General features: G+C 26.2%; 1 protein-coding gene and 1 long non-coding RNA gene across 3 annotated transcripts; one reads left to right on the forward strand and one right to left on the reverse strand.

Moving 5' to 3' along the window:
• Positions 1 to 736: 736 nt before the first annotated feature.
• LOC125370176 lies at positions 737 to 2,555 on the reverse strand. Its single transcript, XR_007216091.1, has 2 exons — positions 1,185 to 2,555; positions 737 to 1,004 (listed from the first exon to the last, which is right to left on the reverse strand). It is a non-coding gene; the product is annotated as an uncharacterized LOC125370176 (long non-coding RNA).
• A 10,330-nt stretch (positions 2,556 to 12,885) lies between these two features.
• LOC8267958 lies at positions 12,886 to 16,008 on the forward strand. 2 transcript variants are annotated; one of them, XM_015726970.3, is made up of 4 exons: positions 12,886 to 13,049; positions 13,351 to 13,513; positions 14,714 to 14,824; positions 15,607 to 16,008. In XM_015726970.3, exons 2-4 carry the CDS (start codon positions 13,397 to 13,399, stop codon positions 15,841 to 15,843), a joined length of 465 nt encoding a protein of 154 aa, XP_015582456.1. In that variant the 5' UTR covers positions 12,886 to 13,049; positions 13,351 to 13,396; the 3' UTR covers positions 15,844 to 16,008. The 2 variants fall into 2 exon arrangements, with proteins under 2 accessions (XP_015582456.1, XP_002531792.1); XM_002531746.4 differs by having other exon boundaries at positions 13,363 to 13,513.
• Positions 16,009 to 25,044: the final 9,036 nt, after the last annotated feature.

Consider the following 25,044-nt stretch of genomic DNA (forward strand, 5'->3'; position numbering starts at 1 on the left):
AAATATTTGAAAACATGATTTTAAACGGAAACTCAGTTTCGACAAAAATAACATCACGAGATAAATAAACTTTATTTTTTACAGGGTCAAAACATTAATGACAATGATGAGAATTAGAGAAGCCTAAGTATACACAAGGTGTTGATCGTGGTTGAAGCTTATGTTGAGAATATGGTTTCAGCCAAGGATAGCAAAGGCAGCCAAACGTTTTTAAGGATTGGCAGTTTGGTGTTGAGTGGAAGAGTTTTTTGAAAGGGGATTTATAGTTTAAGATGTTTGTTGGAAAACGATTTATAAGGTATACAACATGATGACAAGCAAAGGACCATAAATTGGATAGAAGGGAGGCTTCATAAAGTAACGTTCTTGTTGTCTCTATTATGTGTCAGTGACGTCGTTCAGTTGTAGCAACTCTTTGTAGGGTGTATACAGGAGAAATCAAGTGTTCAATACCATTGAGGCTGAGATACGAGCTGAGACTTTGGTACTCAACACCTCCATTAGTGTAGAGAGATAATATTTTAGAATTGAAATGCTTTTCCATTAAAGGATGAAACTTTTGGAAAATGGACGTGACTTCATTTTTGCACTGTAGAGTATAAATCCAAATGTATTTCGTGTACTGATCAACAAAAATACAACAATATAATTTTTTTATCAAGGAAAATAACAGGGGATGGACTCCATAAATCACTAAAAATAATCTGAAGAGGTTTAGAACTTGATAAAGTAAGGGTAGAAAATGGAAGACGATGCGATTTATTTGTTACACAAGAATTACAAAAAGGAAATTTGTCTTTTATAAGAAGAGAAAAAGAGAAATTACGTAAAATAAATTATAAAATTCTAGCATGAGGATGTCCTAGTCTGCGATGCCATATTTCAATGGTGGTGTTGTGAGAGGCCATATGACTTTGTGGAGGAGTTGGTGAAGAAGTGATAGGCCACTCATACAACTCGTGTCTATTCCGGCCGTGCACCAGCGATTGCCCTGTAGTTAGGTCCTTAATAAAGCAATCAGAAGGAAAAAAATCCACAGACGTTAAGTTATCTTTGTAAAAAATTAGAAACTGATATTAAATTGCGTTTAATTTGAGGAGCACATAAAGTATTTTGCAAATGAAAAATAAAATTAGATGCATATAATTGAGCTGAACCAGTGTGGGTAATTGGAATTTTATTACCATCTCCCATTCTTACTTCTTCACTGCCATTGTACTCAGGCATATTCTGCAGCTCAGTCGTGATATGATGCATTGCGCCAGTGTCGAGGATCCATGGATTTTCAGATGTTTGGTACCCAGCAATATACTTTGCTTTTTGTTTCAAGATGATTATGAGACTTGGACCGACATACTAATGTTACATGACCTGGCCAATTGCATAGCTGACATTGAATACCATTATTGAAAATATTGGGATTTTGTTGTCGCCATTATGATTGTTGAGTGCATTTGTTGTTGGAAAATCGACGTGAATTACGATATAAGCGAGAAGCCTGCATGTTAGTGTTGATTTTGGTTGCAACTACAGCTGTTATTGACGTAGAATTTTGTCGGCCTTGATGCTGCAGAAAGATTTCATGGTCTAGTAGCTTTTCATACAACTCAGGATATTCTATCAGAATGCTTCATTTGCGGATTGATGCTGCCACTTCACGAAAATCGAAACCAAGCCCATTGAGAATTTTGATAGTTAATTCTGCTTCAACCACTAGTGGGCCTGCAACAGCTAGTTCGTCTGCAATGGTTCGAATTTGATGAAGATATTCAACAACACTCTTGTCTTCCTTGTTAATTCGACCAAGTTAATCTCATAAGCTGTAAATCCGTGTGTGACTTTTGTTTGCATAGGTGGTGTGCAGAAGAGACCATGCTTTTTCTACATTAGAGGCACTAGCAACGGTGGAAACTATGGTGCTGTCGATGGAGGCCATCATAGCCTGGTGAATTAGTCGATCTTGATGAACCCAAAGACGGTAAGCTGGGTTGATTTCAGTTTTGTCTAACTGAGTGATTGTTTGTGATGGGCAGGGCGTAGAGCCATCAAGATGCCCAGATAATTCATGACCTTCTAGAAGTAATGTCAGTTGCATTTTCCAAGTGGAGAAATTTGAGCTGCCTTGTAGTTTGATAGGTAACTGAGATGTTGGGTTGAATTGAATGATTTGATTATTTGAATTTGTGTTATCAGCGTTGATAAGGGAAGGCCATGTTGTAGAGGTCATTTTTGCCTCTGTTTTTTTATTGTTGTTGAGTGTAGCAGGAAAATGAGAAGAAGACGATCAAACTCGTTAGAGCAGCAAGAGCTCTGCTACCATAAAGAGTTTGAGAATGCAATCTGAGATTCTATTAAAATGAAGACCCAATTTATATTACATCAAGTTTCCATTATTATAGGAGCAATCTTAACAAATAAATACCTTGCCATAGATAATAGAACAAACTGCAAATAATGGAGAAACAAACTAATGACTAAATCAATAACAGAAAAGCTAAACATGTGCTAATACATCTAGCTTTTTCATTTCCTCAACTTTTTGTAATTGTTTTCTCCTTGAGTCCTCTAAATTTAATTTTATTATAGAGAGACCACTCTCACCTTTCAAAATCTGTCACGTTAAGGGGTTCTTTTTACTCTTTTTCTTCTAAAGCTTTGGACTCAGTTCTTTCTCTCCAAATCTTTTTAAGGAGACTTTGATTGTATTTGTAGTTGGAGGCTTCTAAGTGTTTTGGAGCAGTAAAAGGATTTCCCAATATGCCAAAGTTCTGAAGTACGAGTAGACAATAAACAGAAAAGTTAAATTTCTCAAAAGTTAAAATACAGAAATTTCTGCAAGTACTCCAAAATCTTTTAAGGTTCATTGTAATATTTTTCAAAAGCATTTTTCATAGGGTAATTTAGTCAAAACTTGCAAAGCATGGGGTAAAGTATGAGGTAGTTTCACCCCACGGCAAGAGCGATTTCCTTTTATGAGGAAATGTCTCAAATTTAATTCTTCTTCTCTATATTAAGCATGTTATCGCCTTGATAATGAGTATACAGGAACTACTTCCTCTTTATGTCAGTAGCTCACAATCCATTAAACTCTTATAAAAAAAAAATTACAGACATTAACAATGGATAAATTAAAATGAATACTTTCACTTTGAAGATAATTATATTTTAAAAATCTAATTAATGTAAAACTTAAATAAGCAACTAACTTTTCAAGGGTTAGGGTTGAAGGAGCTTCTCTAATCTTTAGAAAAAGTAGACAAACAAAAAAGGTAAATAAAATATGAAATATAATTATTTGAGAGTTTTTGGAAAATACTTAGCTAAAACTAAGTCATTATTGATATATTATCGCCATTTGTACATGAAACCAAAAAAAGATGAAATAAAAAGAAAAACAAGAAAAGATAATAAGTCATAAACAAAAATAAAAAACAAAAATAAGGTAATGAATTTATTTTAAATTTATATGTAAAATAAAACTGATATAATTTTGATACTTTCATAGAGCACTAGCAAAACATAGAGTCTATAAGATTTTTACTTCTTTCTTAATATGTTTAGAGTTCATAGTAAGCAATTCAAACAATGCGTTTGAATTGCTTGTGGACCTAATTTTGGGATCTCTATACTAAAAGGAAAATAAAATATAAATAGAAAAGAACTAAAATGAAAGCTAGAAAGAAAACATATTTTATATGATGATTATACAATAAAAACAATATGCATCAAAGTCTCTCATGTTTGAAATCATGCAAATAATATAATTTTTCTTTAGTTTTAAATTTAGCTTATCTTGATTCAAACTCTATCTAATGGTTGCGGATTAAAAAGAAAATGAGAAGCATTTTTTTTTTTTAATTTCACAAAGATCACCGGAGTGTTTAAGATAATAATTCTTACTATAAACAATTTGAAATTAGATTTTATGTAAGTATCTTGTTCAAACTTTTATCTAATGTTAATGGAATTAGAAACAAAATGAAAATCACTCTTTCTATAATCTCCTAAACATTACATAGTATTTAGAAGATATAATTGTAATACTTACCAGTTGGATGTGCAGTTATGCAAAAAGGAGAGTTAAACAACTCCACATTCGAATCTGTGTATGCTACTTGATATCTTAGTACAAACTCTATGTAATGCCTGCGGGATTAGAAAGAAATATGAAGCACTCTTCCTTATCCCACAAACATCACATAGTGTTTGAAAGATACAACCCTGAACTTTTGCTGATTGAATATGCAATTACACAAAGAGAATGTGAAAAAAATTTAAATTTGACTTCATATAAGCCACTACGTATCTTGGTTCAAACTCTATGTAATGTCTGCGGGATTAGAAAGAAAATGTGAAGCATTCTTCCTGATCCCACAAACACAACATAGTGTTTGAAAGATACAACTCTAGCTTTTGCTAATTGAAGATGCAATTATGCAATAGGGATGTCAAATAATTTTAGACTTCACTTTTGTGTGAGCTGCTTGGTATCTTAGTTCAAACTCTATATAATGCCTGCGGGATTAGAAAGAAAATGTGAAGTACTTTTTCTCATTCCGCAAACATCACATAGTGTTTGGAAGATATTCTTGGTACTCATAATTGAATATGGGACTAGGCAATGGGAGATGTCAAAACCATACCACCTTTTGCATTTATAGGCTTATTTCTCAACTACCATTAGCAAAATATTTATTATATTTCTCCAAATTTGTAAACTACACAACAAAATGAATCTTTTATATACATAAATATTAATTTCAAAACAATAGAAAAATTAGAATAAAAAAAAAACCCTAATATAATTGTATTGGTAAAATGAGTGTAATTTTGGTTGTTTATAATTCTAGTCTTCCATATTTTACGATAATTTTTCTCACTCTAATTTCAATATTTATCACATGATTTTCCTTATATAAATAAAATTATTATTAATTTAAAAGTTAGAGTAAATAACTTAAAAGTACATAAATAAAGTTTTCATTCAAATTTAATCTGTTAGAATAAACATTTAAGTTCTATGTGATTACGTTGTCAACTAAAATTAGTCGAGCTCATTAATTTATGACAAACTAGATTGACTGGACTCATTTTATACTCTTGTTATTAAGCAATTTAATTGTGTAAGTAAACATTTTAGTATATATCGTATATGGTAAATGACATTATAACTTATGTAATTAATAAATAGTCAATGAAATATTAACATAATTATACGAGTTCATAAAAGTTTTTAAAAGCTAAATATACTTAATTTATTTTATCTTTGCAATTTTCTCGAGTAACTAAATATTTCAGTACATTTTATAAATAATTGATGAAATATAAACATATATTACTCAAATTGCAAGCCAAAAAAAAACATTTATTACTCAAATTCATTAGGTTATTAGTTAGATGATATCCGAGTGCGTTTTTTATTTCCAATCTCTTGCCTTTGACTAGAAAATTCATTAAACTTATGATAAATTGAGTTGGCTCAACTCACTCTACAATCTTATTAATAATCGAGTAATTAAATATTTTAGTAGATAATATATATACTAAGTAAATTCTTAACTTATTAAATGATAGATGCAATATTAATAAATCTAGGAACTTTTATTTTCTTTTGTTTGTTATTTATTTATTTAGACTTAATACACTGGCAAACAAATCTGATATCATATCTATCATTAGATTGATTTCCTTGTTTAGCTGTTTTCACCAAATTTTATTCCCTATTGCTCTAATACTTTCCAAACATACTTCAATTCACCAACCAAGAAACACCTAATTACACATTATTTAGTTACTCAATTTGGTTCCCTAAATTTTTTATAATTTTCCTCATTTGTATATCAATATACCTAATTTACTTAAATCTTGTCTGTTGAAGGTAACATTTTTTTTCTATTAATAATGAGAATGAATTAAATACTTAGAGGTGGCAATCAAATTGAATCAAACTGACCGCTAAATTTAGGTTTAACTTCTTTAGTATCAAGTTTACCACTAAAAAATTTCATATCTCACTCGCCTAAGTGAATTTAATTAAGCATTATATCTAACTCTTTTCATTTTGTTAACTTTTTCCATGAGTTGAACCGAGTTAAGCCAAGTTTCTTTTAGTTTAGATGTGACTTATTTACTATCGAACCAAATTCATTAAATTTTTTCACATCTCAAGAGCCTAAATGAATTAAATCAAGCTGATGCAGAGTTTTAGTTAAGTTAGGGTTGACTTTTTTATTATTAAACTCAGTCTATTAAAATTTTTCATATCTAACAAGTCTAAACGAGTCTAAACAAGTGTAATGATTATAAATTAAAAATTAAATTGTTCATCAAACTACAAAAAAGTAAAATACCTATTACAAATTTAATAAAACACATAATTTTATTCTAGTTTATAAGTTTAAGCAAATATTTATATAATTTTTAAAAATAAAAATATCTAGATTTTATATTCAAATATTAAGTTATTAATACTTTCATTTATAAGTGGATATACGAGTCTATAAGCAACACAGCTTATGAGCCTAATGAACCTATCTTTTTCTAATTTGAGCTTAATTGAGTCTTGTTAAATGGGTTTATTTTATAAAATCGAGCTTTGAAATCATAAATGATTAGACGCCTACAAATAGTTATTCAAAGTTACTATAATCATTTGAGACATATAAACGTATATATGATTTTATTATAAAATAAAGACGATACGATTTCGATCTAATTTTTAGATATATGCTTAACCTATTCTATACTCACAATTTTCTCAAGTAATTAAATATTTTAGTACGTAGTATATATAGTAAGTGAAAGTTTGACATATTTGTTTAATAAATAATTGATGAAACATAAACATGTATTATTCAAATTCATTAGATGATTGGTTAGATGATGCAAACGCCAAGGAAGTGTTAACCTAATTGGGATATTCGGGTGTGTCTTTTTATTTCCGATATTCTGCCTTTCACTATAACTTTTATTAAATTTATGGCAAATTTTTAGTTGGCTCATCTCACTCTACACTTTTATTAACAAACAAATTTGTTTGAGTAATTGAGTATTTTAGTAGGTAATAGATATACTAAGTAAATTTTTAGCTTATTAAATGATAAATGAAATATTAACATAATTACTCGAGTTCAGATTAATAATAAATAATTGAGTCACCGAATATGAGTTTGAGCCTATGTATATCCTACTAAGGGTTACTATGAAATTTAAGAATGACATTGCATTATTTTAATTCTTTTTTCTAATTTTGTTTATACTCTTCTTTTCTCAGTCATTTGAAAACTACATGGGAAATAATTTCCCTATGTAAATAATTAAAAAAGAGAAAGGAAACAAATGAAATCCAAATTAATTCCATTTTGATTTATGTTTTCCAGTAAGATCAAATCTAGGATCTTCATTTTCTTTTGGTTCAATTTAAAATTTATTTTTTTCTTGGAAGCCAATTTTATTTTATATATATATAGAATGCAGTAGAAATATAAAATATTTGTTTATAGAATATTTATTTATTTAAACCTAATAATACACCAGCAAACAAATCTGAGATCATATCCATCATTAGATTGACTTTCCTTGTTTAGCTCTTTTCACCAATTTTTCTTACTTGTTTTGCTCTAATACTTACCAAATATATTTCGATTTGGTTGCCTAAAATTTGTATAAATTTCCTCATTTATATACCAATTTACCTAATTTATTTAGATCTTATAAGCTGAGATAACTTAATTTTTTTATCTATTTATCTATTTATAAATTTATTTACATTTGAGTACCAACGTACTTAATTTTACATAGATTTATCGGTCCAAAGGATCTTTCTTATGATCTTTGGAAAAAATAAAAATAAAAATTGGTGGCCTAGAATTCCCTTGTATGCCTATTTTGCCTTTTTCATGTTTTGTTTTTGCTTTGTAACTATCAGCACCAAATGACGAGATTAAAGTTCGTCATGCAATGATAGTATTAACAAAATAAAACTCACTGTGTGAAAAGACATTATTATCATAGAGGTACTTAATTTTACATAAGACTTGATAACGACAATATGATAATTTCTTTTAATATATATATATATAAAAGAATTCGGAGTCAAATAATTATTCTAGTTACTTTACGTAACACCGTAATCGCTTTAATTTATAAATATAAATTAATATATATGATTCTATTATAAAATTAATAGAATATGCATAAATAAAAAAAGTGTATATGATTTAATATATATGATGCGACTTGTTTATTTAAAATCATGATTTAAATTTGGTACAGTATATGTTTAGGATTACTATTGAATGTTTTTAGATTTTTTTATTTAATATATTAATTTTTTTTATTCTTATGAATTACTTTTATCAAATCTGTTTTCAATTTATCTACTTTTTCTGAAACAAATTTGTAAATTAAATTTTTCTTAAAGAAAAAAACAAAGAAGTAATTTTCCCAATAATGGTTGCTGGAAATGGAGAAAACGACAAACTCTCTTGCGCATCCAGCAAGTATAATGTTTGTAAAACACAACTCCTGTTGATATGCATTTGGAGTGGACGATAAATAATACTACTAATTTGAGAATATTTTATGGAATACTTTTATCTGCACATGCAAATACATCAATAAATAAATAAATAAATAAAATGACAATTGAAATAGAAAAAATGGAAAGTAAACAATTTCTTAGGTCACCATTTAGAAATATGGAATATCCAGTAATATTAATGACATGTGTAGGGCATATAATTATCACTAACTAATTATTATTTTAAAAACTATTTAATATAAATAGAACATATAATAAATAATATAATGTATTTAAATATAATTATATAGTCCACTAATTTACAAAATGTACTGATTCTCACTAAATTTCTTAGAAAAGGGATAAAAATGAAGATATAGAAAAGGAATCTTTTGGCTTTTTCTATTATTATTCCTTGGAAGTCGACTCGTCTATCTTCTCATTTTTATTATAAATATAATAAACTTACATAATATTAGTGGAATGGTGGATGAGAATTTCGAAAAACAAGTCTGCAACATTTTATTTGATTTACGATTCATAATTTTTAGTACTTGACTCAATTCTAAACTTAATTAAACTATAAAATTGTTTATATAAAGTTTGGAATGTGTATTTAATTAAATTTTTTAATAAATTTTTTTTAAATAAAATACTTTAAAGAGTTTTTAAATTCTTAATAATTTTTACAGCGTTCATGATTTTATGAATGACTTTCATAGACTTTACTTAAAAATATTTTTATAGATATTAATAAACTTTTTATTGATTTTCACATATTACTATTTATCTATTATTTAATTATTTAAAAATTAATTTAATCAGTTTTATTATTTTCTTTAATTTTTTATTTATTTTAAACATTATTCTACATAATGTCATATGCAACTTTATATATAAATAACAGATTTTATTTTATTGTTGTATTAAATTTATATCATTTTTAAACTTTCTACCTTACAATATGAACACTATTATTTTTGTCAAGAAATTTTTTTTTTAAAAATAAATTATCATATTACAATTGGTTTCCAATTAAACTATCAAATTCATATCATACTCGTTATATTTTACTTATTACTTATTTGATAAATATTTAAACCATAATAATCACGTTTATTAATTATTTGATAAATATCTAAACCGACAATCACACTTACCAATAGAAAAAAAATTATCCAAATAATCTTCTTAATAAAACCTAAAAGTCTATATATGGTAGGTAGATAAGTTCATGGGTTTGGGTACCTGCCCGGCTCGCCCAAAAATTTACCGACTTGGACACCTTTTTTTTTGTTAAGCCCAAACCCACAAAAGTTTGTTTAATTTTTGAGCGGGCTTAGAAATACCAATTCTTTGGAGCCCGCCCAATAAGCCTGCCCCAGTCCAAAAATTATAAAAAAAAAATGTATTATATTTTTATGACGGACCGAGCTTGGTCAAAAGTTTAGGCTCGCATAGCCAGACTTGGACCTAGATTTCAAAACTTCAAGCTCATAGAATTTGAACAGATCTAATAGTAGGGTTGTTTGCTCAAAACAATTTACTAAATGCTTCATTTAAAATTTATATTTTTTACGAGGGTCCTTTTAAAATTAAATTAAAAATTTTAATTAATATTTTTTTATATAAGTGATTACAATAAAATATTATTAGTAAATAAATTTTAGCATTTAAATTTCTAAATTTTTTATATTTTTTAAAATGGAGGATATAATGAAGAATAATAAAAAGATGATAGTGCAGGAAAATTTGAAAAGAAGAAATATGAGTTTTCAAAAAAAAGTATTAAAATCTTAAAGAAAAGTGAACGAGAAATAAAAAAAAATATATATTCATAACAATGTATACAAAGTCATTAAAAAAATTTAAAAGTCCATGTCTATGAAAGCTAATGACTTTTTGAATATGCTCTAATTTCTAAAAAAAATTTTAAAATTTTTAAGGGTCTATATTGAATACTACATGGCTTATACAAAATTTTTTAAAGTTACTATTAAAAAATTCCCAATCTTTAAACTCTATTAAAGTCTAAATATTTTTTAATTAAAATTAATACCATTTGCTAATTAAAACTTATCATTCCTCGATAATTCTTCTATAAAAATATTATTTACTAATTCTTTTATAACTCTCAAATATAGAATTTTAATTCATATATTCATTTTGGAGAAAATTGAATGACCGAAAATATAATTTATTTCCCGAAGAATTACTTAATTAATTTCTTAAGAATCAAACTAATTGGATATAGAAAATAACTCACTTTTTTATCTAGCATTAAAATTCTATTTAAATCATCCTAATTAAATCAAATAAAAATAAAATAAAATCAATTTAAATAAGAAGTCGTTTATTGATTATTAATAATAATAATATTATTATTATTATTAAAAAAAAAATCGGATATTACATTTAAACTCCATTAAAGTCTTTAAAAGTTTTAATTCAATACACCTCTTTTATTTGGTGCGGACATTTTAATCTATAGTATTATTAATTTTATTTCTTGTACACTCATATTTGGAATGATAGGTTAACCAATAAGATAGATTACTAAAATAATTATAGCACCTAAACTCCCTTTGCTACATAAATGAAATTATATCTATCTAATTTTTTTTTCGTACAATTCTTTAAATCGTCTAGTATTAATTAGTTTCTATAATATTTTTTACATTAATTATTCTTACATATTTTATTGGATAAATTTTAGTAATTTTTTTATAAATAATTGTAATTCAATTTTATTGTGCAAATAAAATAAAAGAGTTTATTACAAACTATTTTAAAGAAACTTATAATATAAATATGAAAATAAATTTCAAAATTAATCTACTATAGCCACATTAGTAAATAAGAGATTTTACATAAATTTTAGTAAAAGATTAATTTAATTTAAATTTTTAAATAAAAAGTAAGAAATAAAATTTATTAAATTATTTTAAGTAAATCAAATAAAAAGTAAGACTATTTTAGGATTTAGAATTTCATTATTTATGAAATTAGCAATCCCATTAGAGACGACTTGTTATAAATGAAGAAATTTAGCATTAGATAAGACTAATTTTATAAATTAGCTAATTTCTTGAGATTATTAAATCAACCGCTATTATATATTATCAAATGTAGTATTATTTATTAATACTAAAGTTTAATTAAAAAATCCCATGAATCAAATTTACTGTAATCCCATAAAAAATGACACCAACTAAGTTACTTTCTAATAGATAGGAATCCTTTGATTTAAATTAAAGAAATAATGACAAGAAAAATCATTTCATACATAAAAAAAAAAATTGAAGATATTCTATATAAATCATGCATTAATAAAAGGGACATTTATATAAATATGAAAAAGTGCGCTGTAAAAATTATTTTTACGGTTCTTTTTTTACGATTCTTATTTAAAATATTTTTTTATAATTTTTGTATAAATCTATTTATAATCTTTTTTAACTGCATTATAGTATTCTTTTGATATTTTATTAATATCTTTTTAATATGTTTTTATTACTGGTAAATATATTTTTAATTTTATTTTAATTAATATCTTAATGTATTTTAAACTGTATTTGGTAATATCTATATTTTTTAAAACACATATTTTAATATTATCAAAATACACTAATTGCTATAAAATAAAAACATATAATATCATTCAATTCACAAATATCAAATAAGATATAAAAGTAAAAATGATAAATATATCTCATTTATCTGATTTCATAATAATATAAATTAAAATCATATTCTATTGTTAAGTTGTAAGTGTAACTTTAGTATATTTTCTCGGATGAGGTTCTAAAAGTTAAATTCATAATAATACAAGTTAAAAAAATAAATAAACTTTTGGTATTTTTTAAGTATTATTTCTCATAGAATTATGAAAAAATAAAAGAAAATAAAAAAAACTGAATTCACAATAAATATAAATTAAAAGTAATATCCTTTCGGTATTTTATGGATATATACTTTTAATATTTTTTTCTAATAAATTTAAAAAAATATATAAAATAAAAATAAAAACTACAATAATATAAATTTTAAAAAAATACTGTCGGAATATTTTTTAAGTATACTTTTGGTATTTTTTTTAATAAAGTAATAAAGAAGAACTGTAAAAGAAATTTAAACAAAGTTTTTCTAAAAATAACTGTAAAAAAGATTGACCGTAAAAAAAATTTCAAAACACGTCCACCGCGAAAATCCTTCTTAACAAAAATCATAATCAAGTAAAGTTGGGTCAAGCCCAAAGAGTTCAAGAAAAAGAAAATAAAATGTACGTTCGCCCCAACCCAAATGGAGAAAATCGAATCCAGTCAAGGCGACCCTTTTATTAATCAGGGTAGCCCGCCCAATTATTCTTTCTAACCGTTTACCTCCGAGAAACGACATCGTTTGTCCTCTTTCAGCATGCTCCTTGTTCTTCTTCGGTGCTTGTCGTTCTTCATCAATCATCAACAAAGCGATTAAACCCTTTGCTCGTTGTGTTTTTCTTCCTCTTTAATCATCTACTTAGATCCAGGTTTGTTCTCTTCTTGTTGCTTCTTTTGATCACATATAATCTGTTTGGTTACAGAAACATAGATATCAAGTCCTGTTATCTTTTATCCATGACTTTATATTGTGTTAATCTTTATTGTACCCATCAATCGATATTATTAAAAGATCAGAATTTGAAATTTGGGCATCTTTCAAAATGTCATGTTTTAATGATTCTTGTAGTAGTGGAAATTGCAAGGTTTAGGTTTTGACCTATTTTCTACATTAAACAGCTGCATTTGATAGTTAAGAAGATGTGATTGTGATGTTACTGAACTTTGCAGATATGTTTCTAGGTATCAATTGATGTTACATAGCTGAATTATTAATATGAATAAGCTTGTTGAGTTTGGAAGGAAAGCCCTTTTTTACGTAAGAGTTCTTTCTGGGTATGAGGAACGTAGAATCCGAAATTATAGATTGCAGCTTGAGAAGCGTCTGATACAGGTCAGCTAATAACTATTGCTAATACTACTTTGCTGCATTTTCTGTGATGAATTGTTTGCTTGAAGTGATTTTGGTATTCCTTTTCATTTATTGAATTGTGCTTGCTGACTGTAAATGTACTTTCATTAGAATCAATGATGAATTGTTTGTAAGGAATTAGTTATTGACATGAAAGTCACGGTAGCAGTGTACACTTTGTTTTGGGGATATTAAAAATACTGCAATCCGTGTGTACTTGTTGTATGTGCTTTCCAGTTCAAAGTACCCAAAAAATAACCATGAATGATACTTAAATGAGTAAATCGAGTGCATCTCAACTGAGTAAATCAGTGTTAAACAATTCTACATATGCATGTCATGGTGATAGTCATTCCATTTATATTGTTTATAGGCAGAGAACTCTACTACAATCTCAACTAGTTTGAGCTTAAGAATTAGTTGAATTGACTGAAGTTGTAAAGTGAGTAGGCAACACTATAAAGTAAAGTGGCATCTCTGGATAGACTTAGGAGTCATGTGCTCATCAATTTTGACTTGAAAGTCTGTGCGTTTGCATAGGTTTTATTATGGGTATAATCAATGCAAGCTAAAAGTATCAGGTGTCAAAACCCGTGTAGATTTAGGTCAATGGTTATCCTGTGGTGTTAGAGACACTGATTAATATCAGTTGACTGTATGGTTCTGTTTAAGGTGAGGATATGAGGTTTATAAAATTACACAACACCTGCATGCTTACAAATGATAATTTTGCTAGACCACTTAAAAAATTTAGTCATCGGGAGGGCTTCTGAGGCACCAAAAGAAGACAGAAAGTGAAAACTTCTTAATGGGTCAAACAGCATATCACAAGATTGTATCTATTTCTAAGTAAATCATATACACTTGCCTTGTTCTAGGTATCCGGAAAGAGTGAAGTTGTTAACTTGTTATTGAACTCTGTAAACTTCTCCAGAACTTGATTAACTGATTTTGTGCATGGAGAGCTTAAATGTTTCTGTTAGAAATGATAATGTGACAATCATGTTTGAGCACATTTTATTGCCGTGTACAACTTCAGATAAAATATATGCTGCTACTTTGTTATTTACACATGATATTCCCACTATATCTTATGAATTACCTGCGGGAATTGGTTCTGAAATCCTGATAATTTTATTTTCAAGCTACTTTTCATCTTTATAAGTTTTGCTCTCTGCACAGGCAGAAGAGAAAAAGGCAGCATTGAAAAAGATCCCTGAGCAAGCTGTATTAGCAGAAGTTCGTCAAATGGTTGAGGAAATGCAAACTTTAAACCGGAAGCTAGAAGAAACTGTAAGTATCAAGAAGTTAAAAAATTTATTAGTACAGTCGACTCTATCCAGGAATTAACTTTATTAAATCCTCATTCTCCATAGAAGTGGGGATCATGAAAACCGAGCAGTGCAACAGATAAAGTAATAAATAAAGAAATATAAAGTTTCTAGGCCTTTCCACGTTTACCTGTTTCCATAATATATGTAGTTTTGCAATAGAATAACTAAGGACTTGTTGGATATGTGACTGAGGAAATTTTTTTTTATTATTTATGTCAATTTTTTGAGAAAGAATCCAAATACAAAGTTTCAGTTAACTTTTTTGGTTTGTCTACAAATACATAATATTAATTAGCAACATTAATTTGGCATCATGAACTCCAAATTGTTTGTTTTTCTTAGCTCACTCTTTTGGTGGTTAAAGTTGTTAGATTAGAATAGGTTCTTGGGCCAGTTTTCCCATTTACAAGGGAGAACCTAACAATTATTTGAGCAGAGTTTGCTTGAACACAGAATTTCTTTCTTACTCTTTAAGTTTGGTGAGGATTAGGTCTCAGTAGGATAGAGAAGAAATTAGCTCCCCAAGGATCCAAGGGCCAAGGACGAGATTCAAGGCCTTGAATGCTGTATTCAAAGCATCTTCCATATTTTTCCTCTCATCTTCTTTAGATCTTGTGTGAAGATCTATATGATATCGGAGTCAAAGGTCTTTTCCCATATATATAACAAGAAAAGCGATTTCCCAATAGTGGGTTAAGTGTGATATTGTCATGTGAGAAGTACAATCGTGTCAATATGCAGGAGGCTGCTATTGAAGAGTACTTTAAGCCAATAGACAAGGAAGCTGAGATTATAATGAAGATGCAGCTTGATGGGGAGGAGAAATCGATGAGAGAGATGATGAAGACTATGCAAACACAGGCCATTCTTGAAAGAGCTGAAGCAGAAAAGAATGTAAATGCACAGAGTGTGGACACCAACCAACAACATAGCCAGGAAGCAGAATCCTCCACTAAGCAGCAAACGCAAATGAGATGATTTCACGGATTTTGATTGATTCAGTATAGAAATAGTTTTTTTGTAAGAGCGAGGGTCGTCATTATTTTTCCGGATATGGTTTCTGAGATAATACAATGTATTAAGAGTCACTTGAACAGTTTGAATAATTTAAACAACAATATGGTGCAAAACCCTTTTCTTTTTCTTTTTGCATTCAATGGATCATGCCATAAATGATGAAGAATATTGTTTTAAAACTTTTGGCTATTGTCACTTGGCTTGGGTGGGATGTGCCCCTTTTTTATTAAAACCCACATAAGAAAAGAAAATTAATGAGGTTTGTAGAGATGGTGTATGCTTACTTTCTGTAAAACAATAAGGTAAACCTCTAGTCAAAAAACTACCTACTCAAATAAGTTCAGAAAAGGTTTTTAAAAAAAATCACCATTTATCTATTTTCCAAAAACAATTACAAAAATATTTCTGTTTTTTATTTTTTTCAAATTTATCCATATTATTTTCAGAAGTATCAATATTTTTTAAAATTAATTTACATATATCTAACATATTCTATATTTTAGTAAATATTTTAAGAAATTTTAGATATCTAAAATATATTATTATTTTTTATAAATATATATTTTTTGTTATTCAATTCTTTTTGAGTTTGCATTTTATCTTATTTAAAAAAGGTTGAGATACTTAATATATACTATTTTGGTTAAATATATATATTTTATTGTTATTAATGTTTCATATTCTCTTTATCTTTTTGAAATAATCTTAAATATTGTAAACATTGATTAAATTGTTCTTTTAAATTTTAATATTGAAAGAAATTGATATTTCATATTTAAACATAAATATAATTAAAAATCAACATTTACTTTATTTAGTTTATATCAAAAGTATACCAACCATATTTTTTTTGTTTAATAAATACTCAACATATACTTTTTTTCATCTTGTAGCAATATATTTTTTATATATATATATGATATACTTAATACATTTCTAAATCTTTAAATCAGAAGAATATATTTTAGAATAATTTATTTATTTATTTATCCATCACTAATATTATAAAATTAAATAAAAAATAACAATATTTAACACAAGAAATTAATATATTTTAGATTCATTATTTGTCAAAAGTATATGGACATGTACAGTTTTCTTTTCAAAATATATCTAACATATACATTTTCATATGAAAAAATCAAATCGAGTATTTTTGTAAATAAGATTTCATTTTAGAATATCTTTTATAAATAAAATTCTGTTTTTGAGTATTTTTGTTATTAGTAATTTCAAAATAAAAAAGAAATCATTATGGTTGGATTGTATGTCGTGACGTTGTTAAAAGAGCTAAAGAAAAGATACAGAAGACTAAGGTGTCCATTGATACTCAATTAGGCAGAAACTGGACCTGACTAACTACAGTATCAATGGACCAAAATTAGCTCAATTTCAATTTTCAACTTCACATTCAAACCGACCATAACACAGGTGACATTGTCTTCTCTGCCTCCCAACTTTTTATTATTATTATTTTCCTTTTAAGTTCTTACAGATACATCTCTTTGGCCCTTTCCAACCTTGAAATATGTTAATCACGAATGCAATTTTATTGGAGTTACACAGTAGCAAGTAATCTTTATAATGTATAGTTCCAATTATTTCAATCCTTTTGTCACTTTCAGCAAAGGTAGTTGTTGTTTTAGTGCCAACTAATAGCACAAATAAGCCACAAAGCTTTATTATTTAATTACAGTCTAGTCCATGAATGATATGGTGTCTAGTAAGCATCACCAAAATTTACTCGTACCATTCAAAGTGTAATTATGTCTTTTATACACTCAAACCGTCCAAAACATCTTCTATCCTCTAAATCAATAGACATTTTCTTGCTATTGTTGGCAACCATTACTTAATCAGCCACTAATCATTGTAATAATTATGCGCTTTATTTTATTATTATTGGTTAATTTTTGTTGTGAGAGAACAATCTTATTCAAAATTAATTTTTATGATGTAAATTAGGAAACTATACAGAGTTCCTGGCACTAGTCATCTCGTTACTCGTTTTTCGTCTATTATTATTATTTTTTATCATAAATATTTTTATGTATGAAATGTGAAGACTTAAATAGAAAATGAAGAGGTAAAGAAAGGGAGAAAGATGATGCTGATAATGGAAAAAATGCTTTGTGGATTGATTGGGATAGCAGACATGGGACAGGATACATAGACAATTTCTAAAAAGAAGATGGAAAAGGGTCTCTAAAAATATTTAGCATTTATTCTAGTTTCCCTCCATTAAGAGGTCTCACATCTCAGTCAAATGATGCCTCTTATCATAAATTTTTTACAATCTTTTAAAATAAAAAGTTAGAGATCAACATACAAACATCATTCAAGAATCTTGAGCTACTTTAAGGTGGAAAGGGATTTATACAATTTTTTTTTTTTTTTTTTTTTGAGAAAACTGATTGATAAATTACATCTTTAAGTTTTTGAATATTTTCTATGCATAATTTTCTCGAGAAAGAGTATAGAATTAGGTTTAAGTATGATAAGTAGCTTTTGGAGGGTATATATTCATCTAAATATAGTTTTGCCCCAAACATTACTTGTGAATTGCCTGTAGAAGCATCTTCCTGCAGGCTGATCCTTATGATGCTTCTCCTAAATAGTGAAAGCAACTGGAAGAATCAGTAAACTGACATGTTTTGTTATGGCTATATATTGCATTTTACTATATAAATATACCCGATGATATTTAATTTTTATATTTATGATATGTTTAGTGCTAATTTATGATAATTATATATTTTTATATTATTCATAAATTACATATTTTATCAGATAAAAATTTTAATTTTAATTATTGATCGTTAAATATAATCAATATATTAACTAATTTTCATATTGTTATTTATTAAAAAAATTGTTACATTATATTTATTTTATTTTATACAAATAAATAAATTATATTTTCTTAGTTTTTAAATTTATAAAAAATAATCAAAGATGGACGAGTAACTTTGCTTTTCAAATTGAAACGAGAGAAAGGTGAGAAATGCATAAGAGAATGAAAATAAATGGGAAAAAGAAAGTAGAGAAGGAAAAGGAAAAGCATAATACAACACATCTAATCCAATCCAATCCAATCCGACCGCCCCACTGATCATTGCATTCTTTCCCTTCCTTTCCTCTTCAACTTGTTAACCCTTGAAAAGGCAACAATCTCATGATGGAATCTATTTTCTATTTTGAATAATTAAATTTTTTATTTACACAAGATGCATATATTATAATAACTATAAATATTTTATATTTTAATATTAGATAATTGATTCATATTTTATTATTTAAAATTAATAAATATCTATTAACTATTTATTGATTTATATATAAATAAAGATATATGTCTAAATTAAATTTTGATAAATATTTCTTTCTCATCAAATTTAAATCCATGACTTTTGTGAGAATAGTTTTCCTTTCACATTAGAGTAATATTTTAACTTATTTTTCTATTTTTTATGTTTAATTTATTCTTATATATTTTAGTTTAATTAACTCGAGAAAATTTCAAATTATCTCTAATATAATATCAACACTGTTTTGGAATTTTTTTTGGAATAATTACGGTTTAGATAGCATTAATTACATTTTACTTTTATCTCCTTTTCATGTTTTTCTTAATTACTCAAAGAATTGACATTGATATTAATTTCTAAAAAAAGAAAAAAGAGAGTTGATATTGGAAAAGCTGACCTGTCTTTTCAAGCTTTCTTTTTCTTGAATAAAAAACAGTGGAAGAAAAAAGAAAAGAAAAATGCAATACTCCTAAAAGAAAATGGGCACAATTATGTTAAAAAAAAATATATTTTATAAAGAGTGAGGGTATGCATATGAAAAGAGACAATGATTTACTAAAGAAATTTACAAAGATATTTTATAATTGTTTTTATATTCTTAAATTTTATTCATAATAGTGATATTATTTTACTACTTTATAATTTTTAATATGTGTGGTTATAAATCATTATAAAAGAATATATTTTACGATTAAAAAATTTTGATTCACAATGATTCAGTCGCTTTTATTTCGGTGAGTCATTATTATTATACGTAGTCGCTTTTATTTCGGTGAGTCATTATTATTATACGTTGCTCATGTCTGAGAATGTGAGTTTAGAGCTTAATAAATCATAATATGTTGTTTGACTGTCAAATTGCAATTTAAAAAATCATTAAAAGAATATATTTTATGATTAAAAAATTTCGATTCACAATGATTCAGTCGCTTTTATTTCGGTGAGTCGTTATTATTATACGTTGCCCATGTCTGAGAATGTGAGTTTAAGAAATCATCAATCCGGTCATATTGATTTAACGATCAAACAACTGTATATTGAGTTGTTAAACTCTAAATTTATATTATTAAAAATAAGCAATATGATAATAATAGTTGTTCGGAGTAAAGATAATTGAATTCTTTCTAATTGATATTTTTAAAGAAGGATTTCTTTTTTATATCATGATTTTTAACTATATATTCTTTTTTGTCTAAAAAAGACACGTACTGAAAATCGTCAAATAGTAAAATCATATATTATTTTCTTTTGTACTTATTTCTATTTTTTATAAGAAATGATTCAATTTATTAAAGAAAAAAGGAAAAAGAAACCTATAAGAGGGCTAAAGCATGAACAATCCTCGTGCTTCTAGCAAGCTAACCAGAAAAGATTCAGTGCCAGAGGATAAGCAAGTACAAATAATTCAATAAACCAACTGGGCAAACTAAATGAGAAGAAAAATTAGAAAGAAACCAAATGAGAAGTGACTGCTATAAGAAAGATTGTTAATCACATTGTCAAATGGAAAACCAACTCACTGGAACTCTTTTCTCCTTCAGTTCTCCAAACTTCCATTAGAGCTTCAAAATAGGGGTACTGTAGGCTCTTTTTGAGCAAGTAATATCCTTCTCATACTAGTTTTTCTTTAAGATAATTGCTTTAAAATAAGTAGTTTTTACTTAACTTAGATTTTTTTTAACCCTTGTTTTTCACTTCCTCTATTGGGGCTTTTGATGGGTTTCATATATTCTCCTTGAATTTTATTTTTATCTTCACTTCAAACAGTAGAACTATAGCTTACAAAACCAGAGACTTTTTGAGATAGATGATCCAAATTCAGCTCAATCAGTGCTAAGTGGGTACTCTCCCATTAAGTGTTGTTTATGTGTTGTAATTCATGGAGTATAATTACTTCTTAAGTTTAAGTGAATTTATTCCTTTTATATAATTATTGTCAACCTCTTAGTTTTTGTAAATTCAAGTTATGCTTATTGTTATATATATTATATCTTCTATGAATTTCCCTATTCTAGTAAAAATATTTATTTCATAAGAAATATATTCATAAACCTTTACCAAATTGGATTTAAATTGGGTTTAAGAGGCGCAAGTTATAAGATGAACTCTAGTCCATATAGCTTTATGGATCCATGGGTCCATCCAGTACCGTTTTATTTATAAAAAATTTATGTTAGTGTTTGATAAATGCGACAGATATTGACACACGCCAAATGCTGGATGTATATGTTAGACGCTGATGCAATTTTTTTTGAAAAGATAATTTATATTCATTTTTTTATATTAAATATTCATTAATTTATAATTATTAAATATGTGTTAAATGTTTACTGTTTAAACATAAAATGTTTATTATTTGTTAACTTAATTTTGTTGAGAAGATATATACTACAATATAAATATATATAGTATAACTTTAACTTAATTTTTTTTTGTTTACCAACTGTGTAAGGACAATTTATATTATATTTATATTATATATGTTCATTTGAATGAATCAGTGGTATAATTTTCATTAATAATAAATATCTATTGATAAATTAATGAATATTATGCCTATAAATAATGAATGTTTATATCAATCATAAAAATTTTTTGATATGCATCACAAAAACAATAAAAGCTTTCATAAATAATTATTATTTTTATTTAAAAATACTAATGAACATTATATGTTCAGACAATGAATATTGATGAATAATACATCAAACAAAATGAACATAAACATTAACCATAATGAATATTAAGTTCACTGATAATGAATATTTCAAAAAAATTAATTATTACAGAACATTACATCTAATGGACATTATACATATAGAAAATGAACATTCTAGTACATGTAAATAAATAAAAAATATTAATATGTATATAGTCTAATAAAAACTTTTTGATATGTGTTATTATATTCTGGATACATATAATTTTTAATTTTACCACGTGTACTTATTGTTGACACGTAGAATTCAAGTTATGCATAATTTTTAATATAATATTAATTTTTATAAATTTATTTTATTATAATTTAAGAAATTTTAAAAATAATGAAGAACGTGAATAAAAATCCCTGCACTATACACTTTAGAAGCAGAATGCACCATATATCTTAGAAAGAAAATGCACTACATGTGTTATGGACTCCGATCCATGTAGATTCATGAACTGCGATCCATATTATAACAATTGCGATTTATATGCAAATTATAAGATGGACTCATGTCCGCATAGTTTTATGAATATAGGGGTCCATTCAGCATCGTTTTACTTGTACAAAAAAATTTATTTTAAGTTTTACATGTGCGTCAGAAACTGATGCAATTTTTTTAAAAAAATAATTTATATTTATTATTTGTTAATTTAAGTTTATTGAAAATATTAAATGTTTATTATTTATTAACTTAATATTTTTGAAAAATATGTATACCGCAATATAAATATTTATAATAAACTTTAGTCTGATTTTTTTTTGTCTACCAATTGTATAAGGACGATTTATATTATTTCTATATTATATGTTTATTTGAATGAATTAGTGGTTATAATTTTTATCAATGATGAATATCCATTGACAAACTAATGAATATTATGCTTATAAATGATGACTGTTCATATCAATCATAGAATACTTTCAATATGCATTATAAAAACAATAAAAGTTTCCATAAATAGTCAATATTTATATTTGAGAATATTAATGAAAATTACATGTATAAAAGATAAATATTACAGTACTAAATAATGAATATTAATATTAACATTGACGAATAATACATTAAACAAAATGAACATGAACATTAACCGTAATGAATATTAAGTTCATAGATAATGAATATTTAAATACATAAAAAATAATTATTATAGAATATTACATTATAATAAATATTATACATATAGAAAATAAATATTTTAATACATATAAATGAACAAAAGAAATTTAACACGTATCTAGTCTAATAAAAACGTTTTGACATGTGTTACAATATTCTAATACATATGATTTTTATTTTTGACACGTGTACTTATTATGGGCACATAGAATTCAAATTTATATGTAATTCTGTGAGTTTTCTATTAACTTATTTATAATTTTTATATTGAAAAAATCTTAAAATATAAAAAACTAACAAAAACGTTAAAACTATTTAATTTATTATTATTTTTAAATATTTTAATTATTTATAAAATATTAAAAATTTATTTAATTTATATTATTATTTATAATCAAAATAATTAAGACGATTGTACAACAGGCGGGTACATTACTAGCTTTCATAAATACATAAAAGATAATATTTAAAATATTATTGTTAATATAATACTAATTTTAAACATTTTATTACAATTCAAAAAAATAAAAATTTATATTTTAAAAGTAAATATATATGTTAAAATAAAAATCTTTTAAATAATAACAGTAAAATAATTATAACAGTTCTACAACATGTAAATAAATGACTAATTTTTATAAATATATATATATATATATAATATAATTTTTAATATAATATTAATTTTTTATAAATTTATTTTATTATAATTTTAAAAAATTGAAACGGTACAATTTAAAAAAAAATATGAAAAGCCAGAGACAAAAATTCTCACATTGTACAATTTAAAAAAAGAAAAAAGAAAAAAGTGAGATGTTATACTCTCTCTCTCTCTCTCTCTCTCTCTCTCTCTCTCTCTCTTTCCCTCACACACACGTACTGTTTATAGATTCCGGTCCATATGGACCGGAGCTCATGTTATGAGTATTGTCTAAGAGGGTACTAGTTCATTCAAATATAATTTACATATTGAAGTTAGCCCACTAAAGTGGGGCTGGGCTTCATAAGGTCTAAACCCACATTTATGCTGATCAAACAATACTAAAACAAATTCTATTCCAGCTGACAAAAGATAAATGGATTCTTTTTAATTTTCTTTTTCTTATATTTATATTGTAAAGCTGATATGAAAGTGAAAAAGAAAAAAAAAAAATATATATATATATATATATATCTTTCATAATCAGGCCTGTTTTTAGTAGAAAACTGAGTTAGCCAAATGGGACCTTTTGTTTTGTAGAAATGCACCACTTCCATCCATTCTTTCTTTTTGTAGAAAGTAATTACTCTCAAACTATAGGCCACTCCAGAAACATAGTTTTAACTAATAAAATTAGTGCCTTTTTTTATAGTAAGAAGATATATTTATTTATTTTTTAAAAATCAAAAAATTAAAACCCATTATTCTTTGGACTGATTAGACATCTTTCTACAGAATTGCAAATCCTGATCAGAGCCCACCTTTGCTGTTTATTTTGTGCTGTAAATGCTTATTTTATGTGGGCAAAAAGCTTCTGCGTTTATGACCTAATTAATCAACCCCCTTTTACGTTTAATGGGTGGTTAGTGTAGAATTATTGTCTCTTATCTCTTTGAACTTATTCAATTATTCTTGATTAGGTCTTGTTTGCACTTGGGTTAATGTTTTTTCTTTAAAAAAAACAAAGAGATTTGACCTATTATATTTGTACCCTTTGTGCAAAATGCATTTTGGTACCCATATAAGACGCATAACACAGCAATTCCTGTTCCTTTTTCTTCTGTGGGTTAGGAAACCACACAAAGACCTAAATTTTCAGTTTTTCAAAATAAACAAAATGGTGAATTATTATTTTTCTTTAACCTTTTTTAACTCTCGAGTAGAGATTTAGAAAGAAGGTATAATTATCCTAAAGTATATTGTATATATGTGAGAACCTTTTGAATTAAAAGGTTGTGTTTATTGGAAAAACTTTAAGACTGAGATGTTATTCACTTAAGAATCTAGGACTAATATGCAAAGAATTTTAGAGCAAGATCAAAGATTA

This window comes from Ricinus communis, chromosome 5 (assembly GCF_019578655.1).
Source record: "Ricinus communis isolate WT05 ecotype wild-type chromosome 5, ASM1957865v1, whole genome shotgun sequence".
Lineage (NCBI taxonomy): Eukaryota > Viridiplantae > Streptophyta > Magnoliopsida > Malpighiales > Euphorbiaceae > Ricinus > Ricinus communis.

Bases quoted from the DNA above. Each gene is read 5' to 3' on its own strand.
- LOC8267958 (XM_015726970.3), top strand. From the start codon at position 13,397: ATGAATAAGCTTGTTGAGTTTGGAAGGAAAGCCCTTTTTTACGTAAGA. The intron at 13,514-14,713 runs GTCAGCTAATAA...CTCTCTGCACAG, and splicing joins TTGAGAAGCGTCTGATACAG to GCAGAAGAGAAAAAGGCAGC. The intron at 14,825-15,606 runs GTAAGTATCAAG...GTCAATATGCAG, and splicing joins ACCGGAAGCTAGAAGAAACT to GAGGCTGCTATTGAAGAGTA.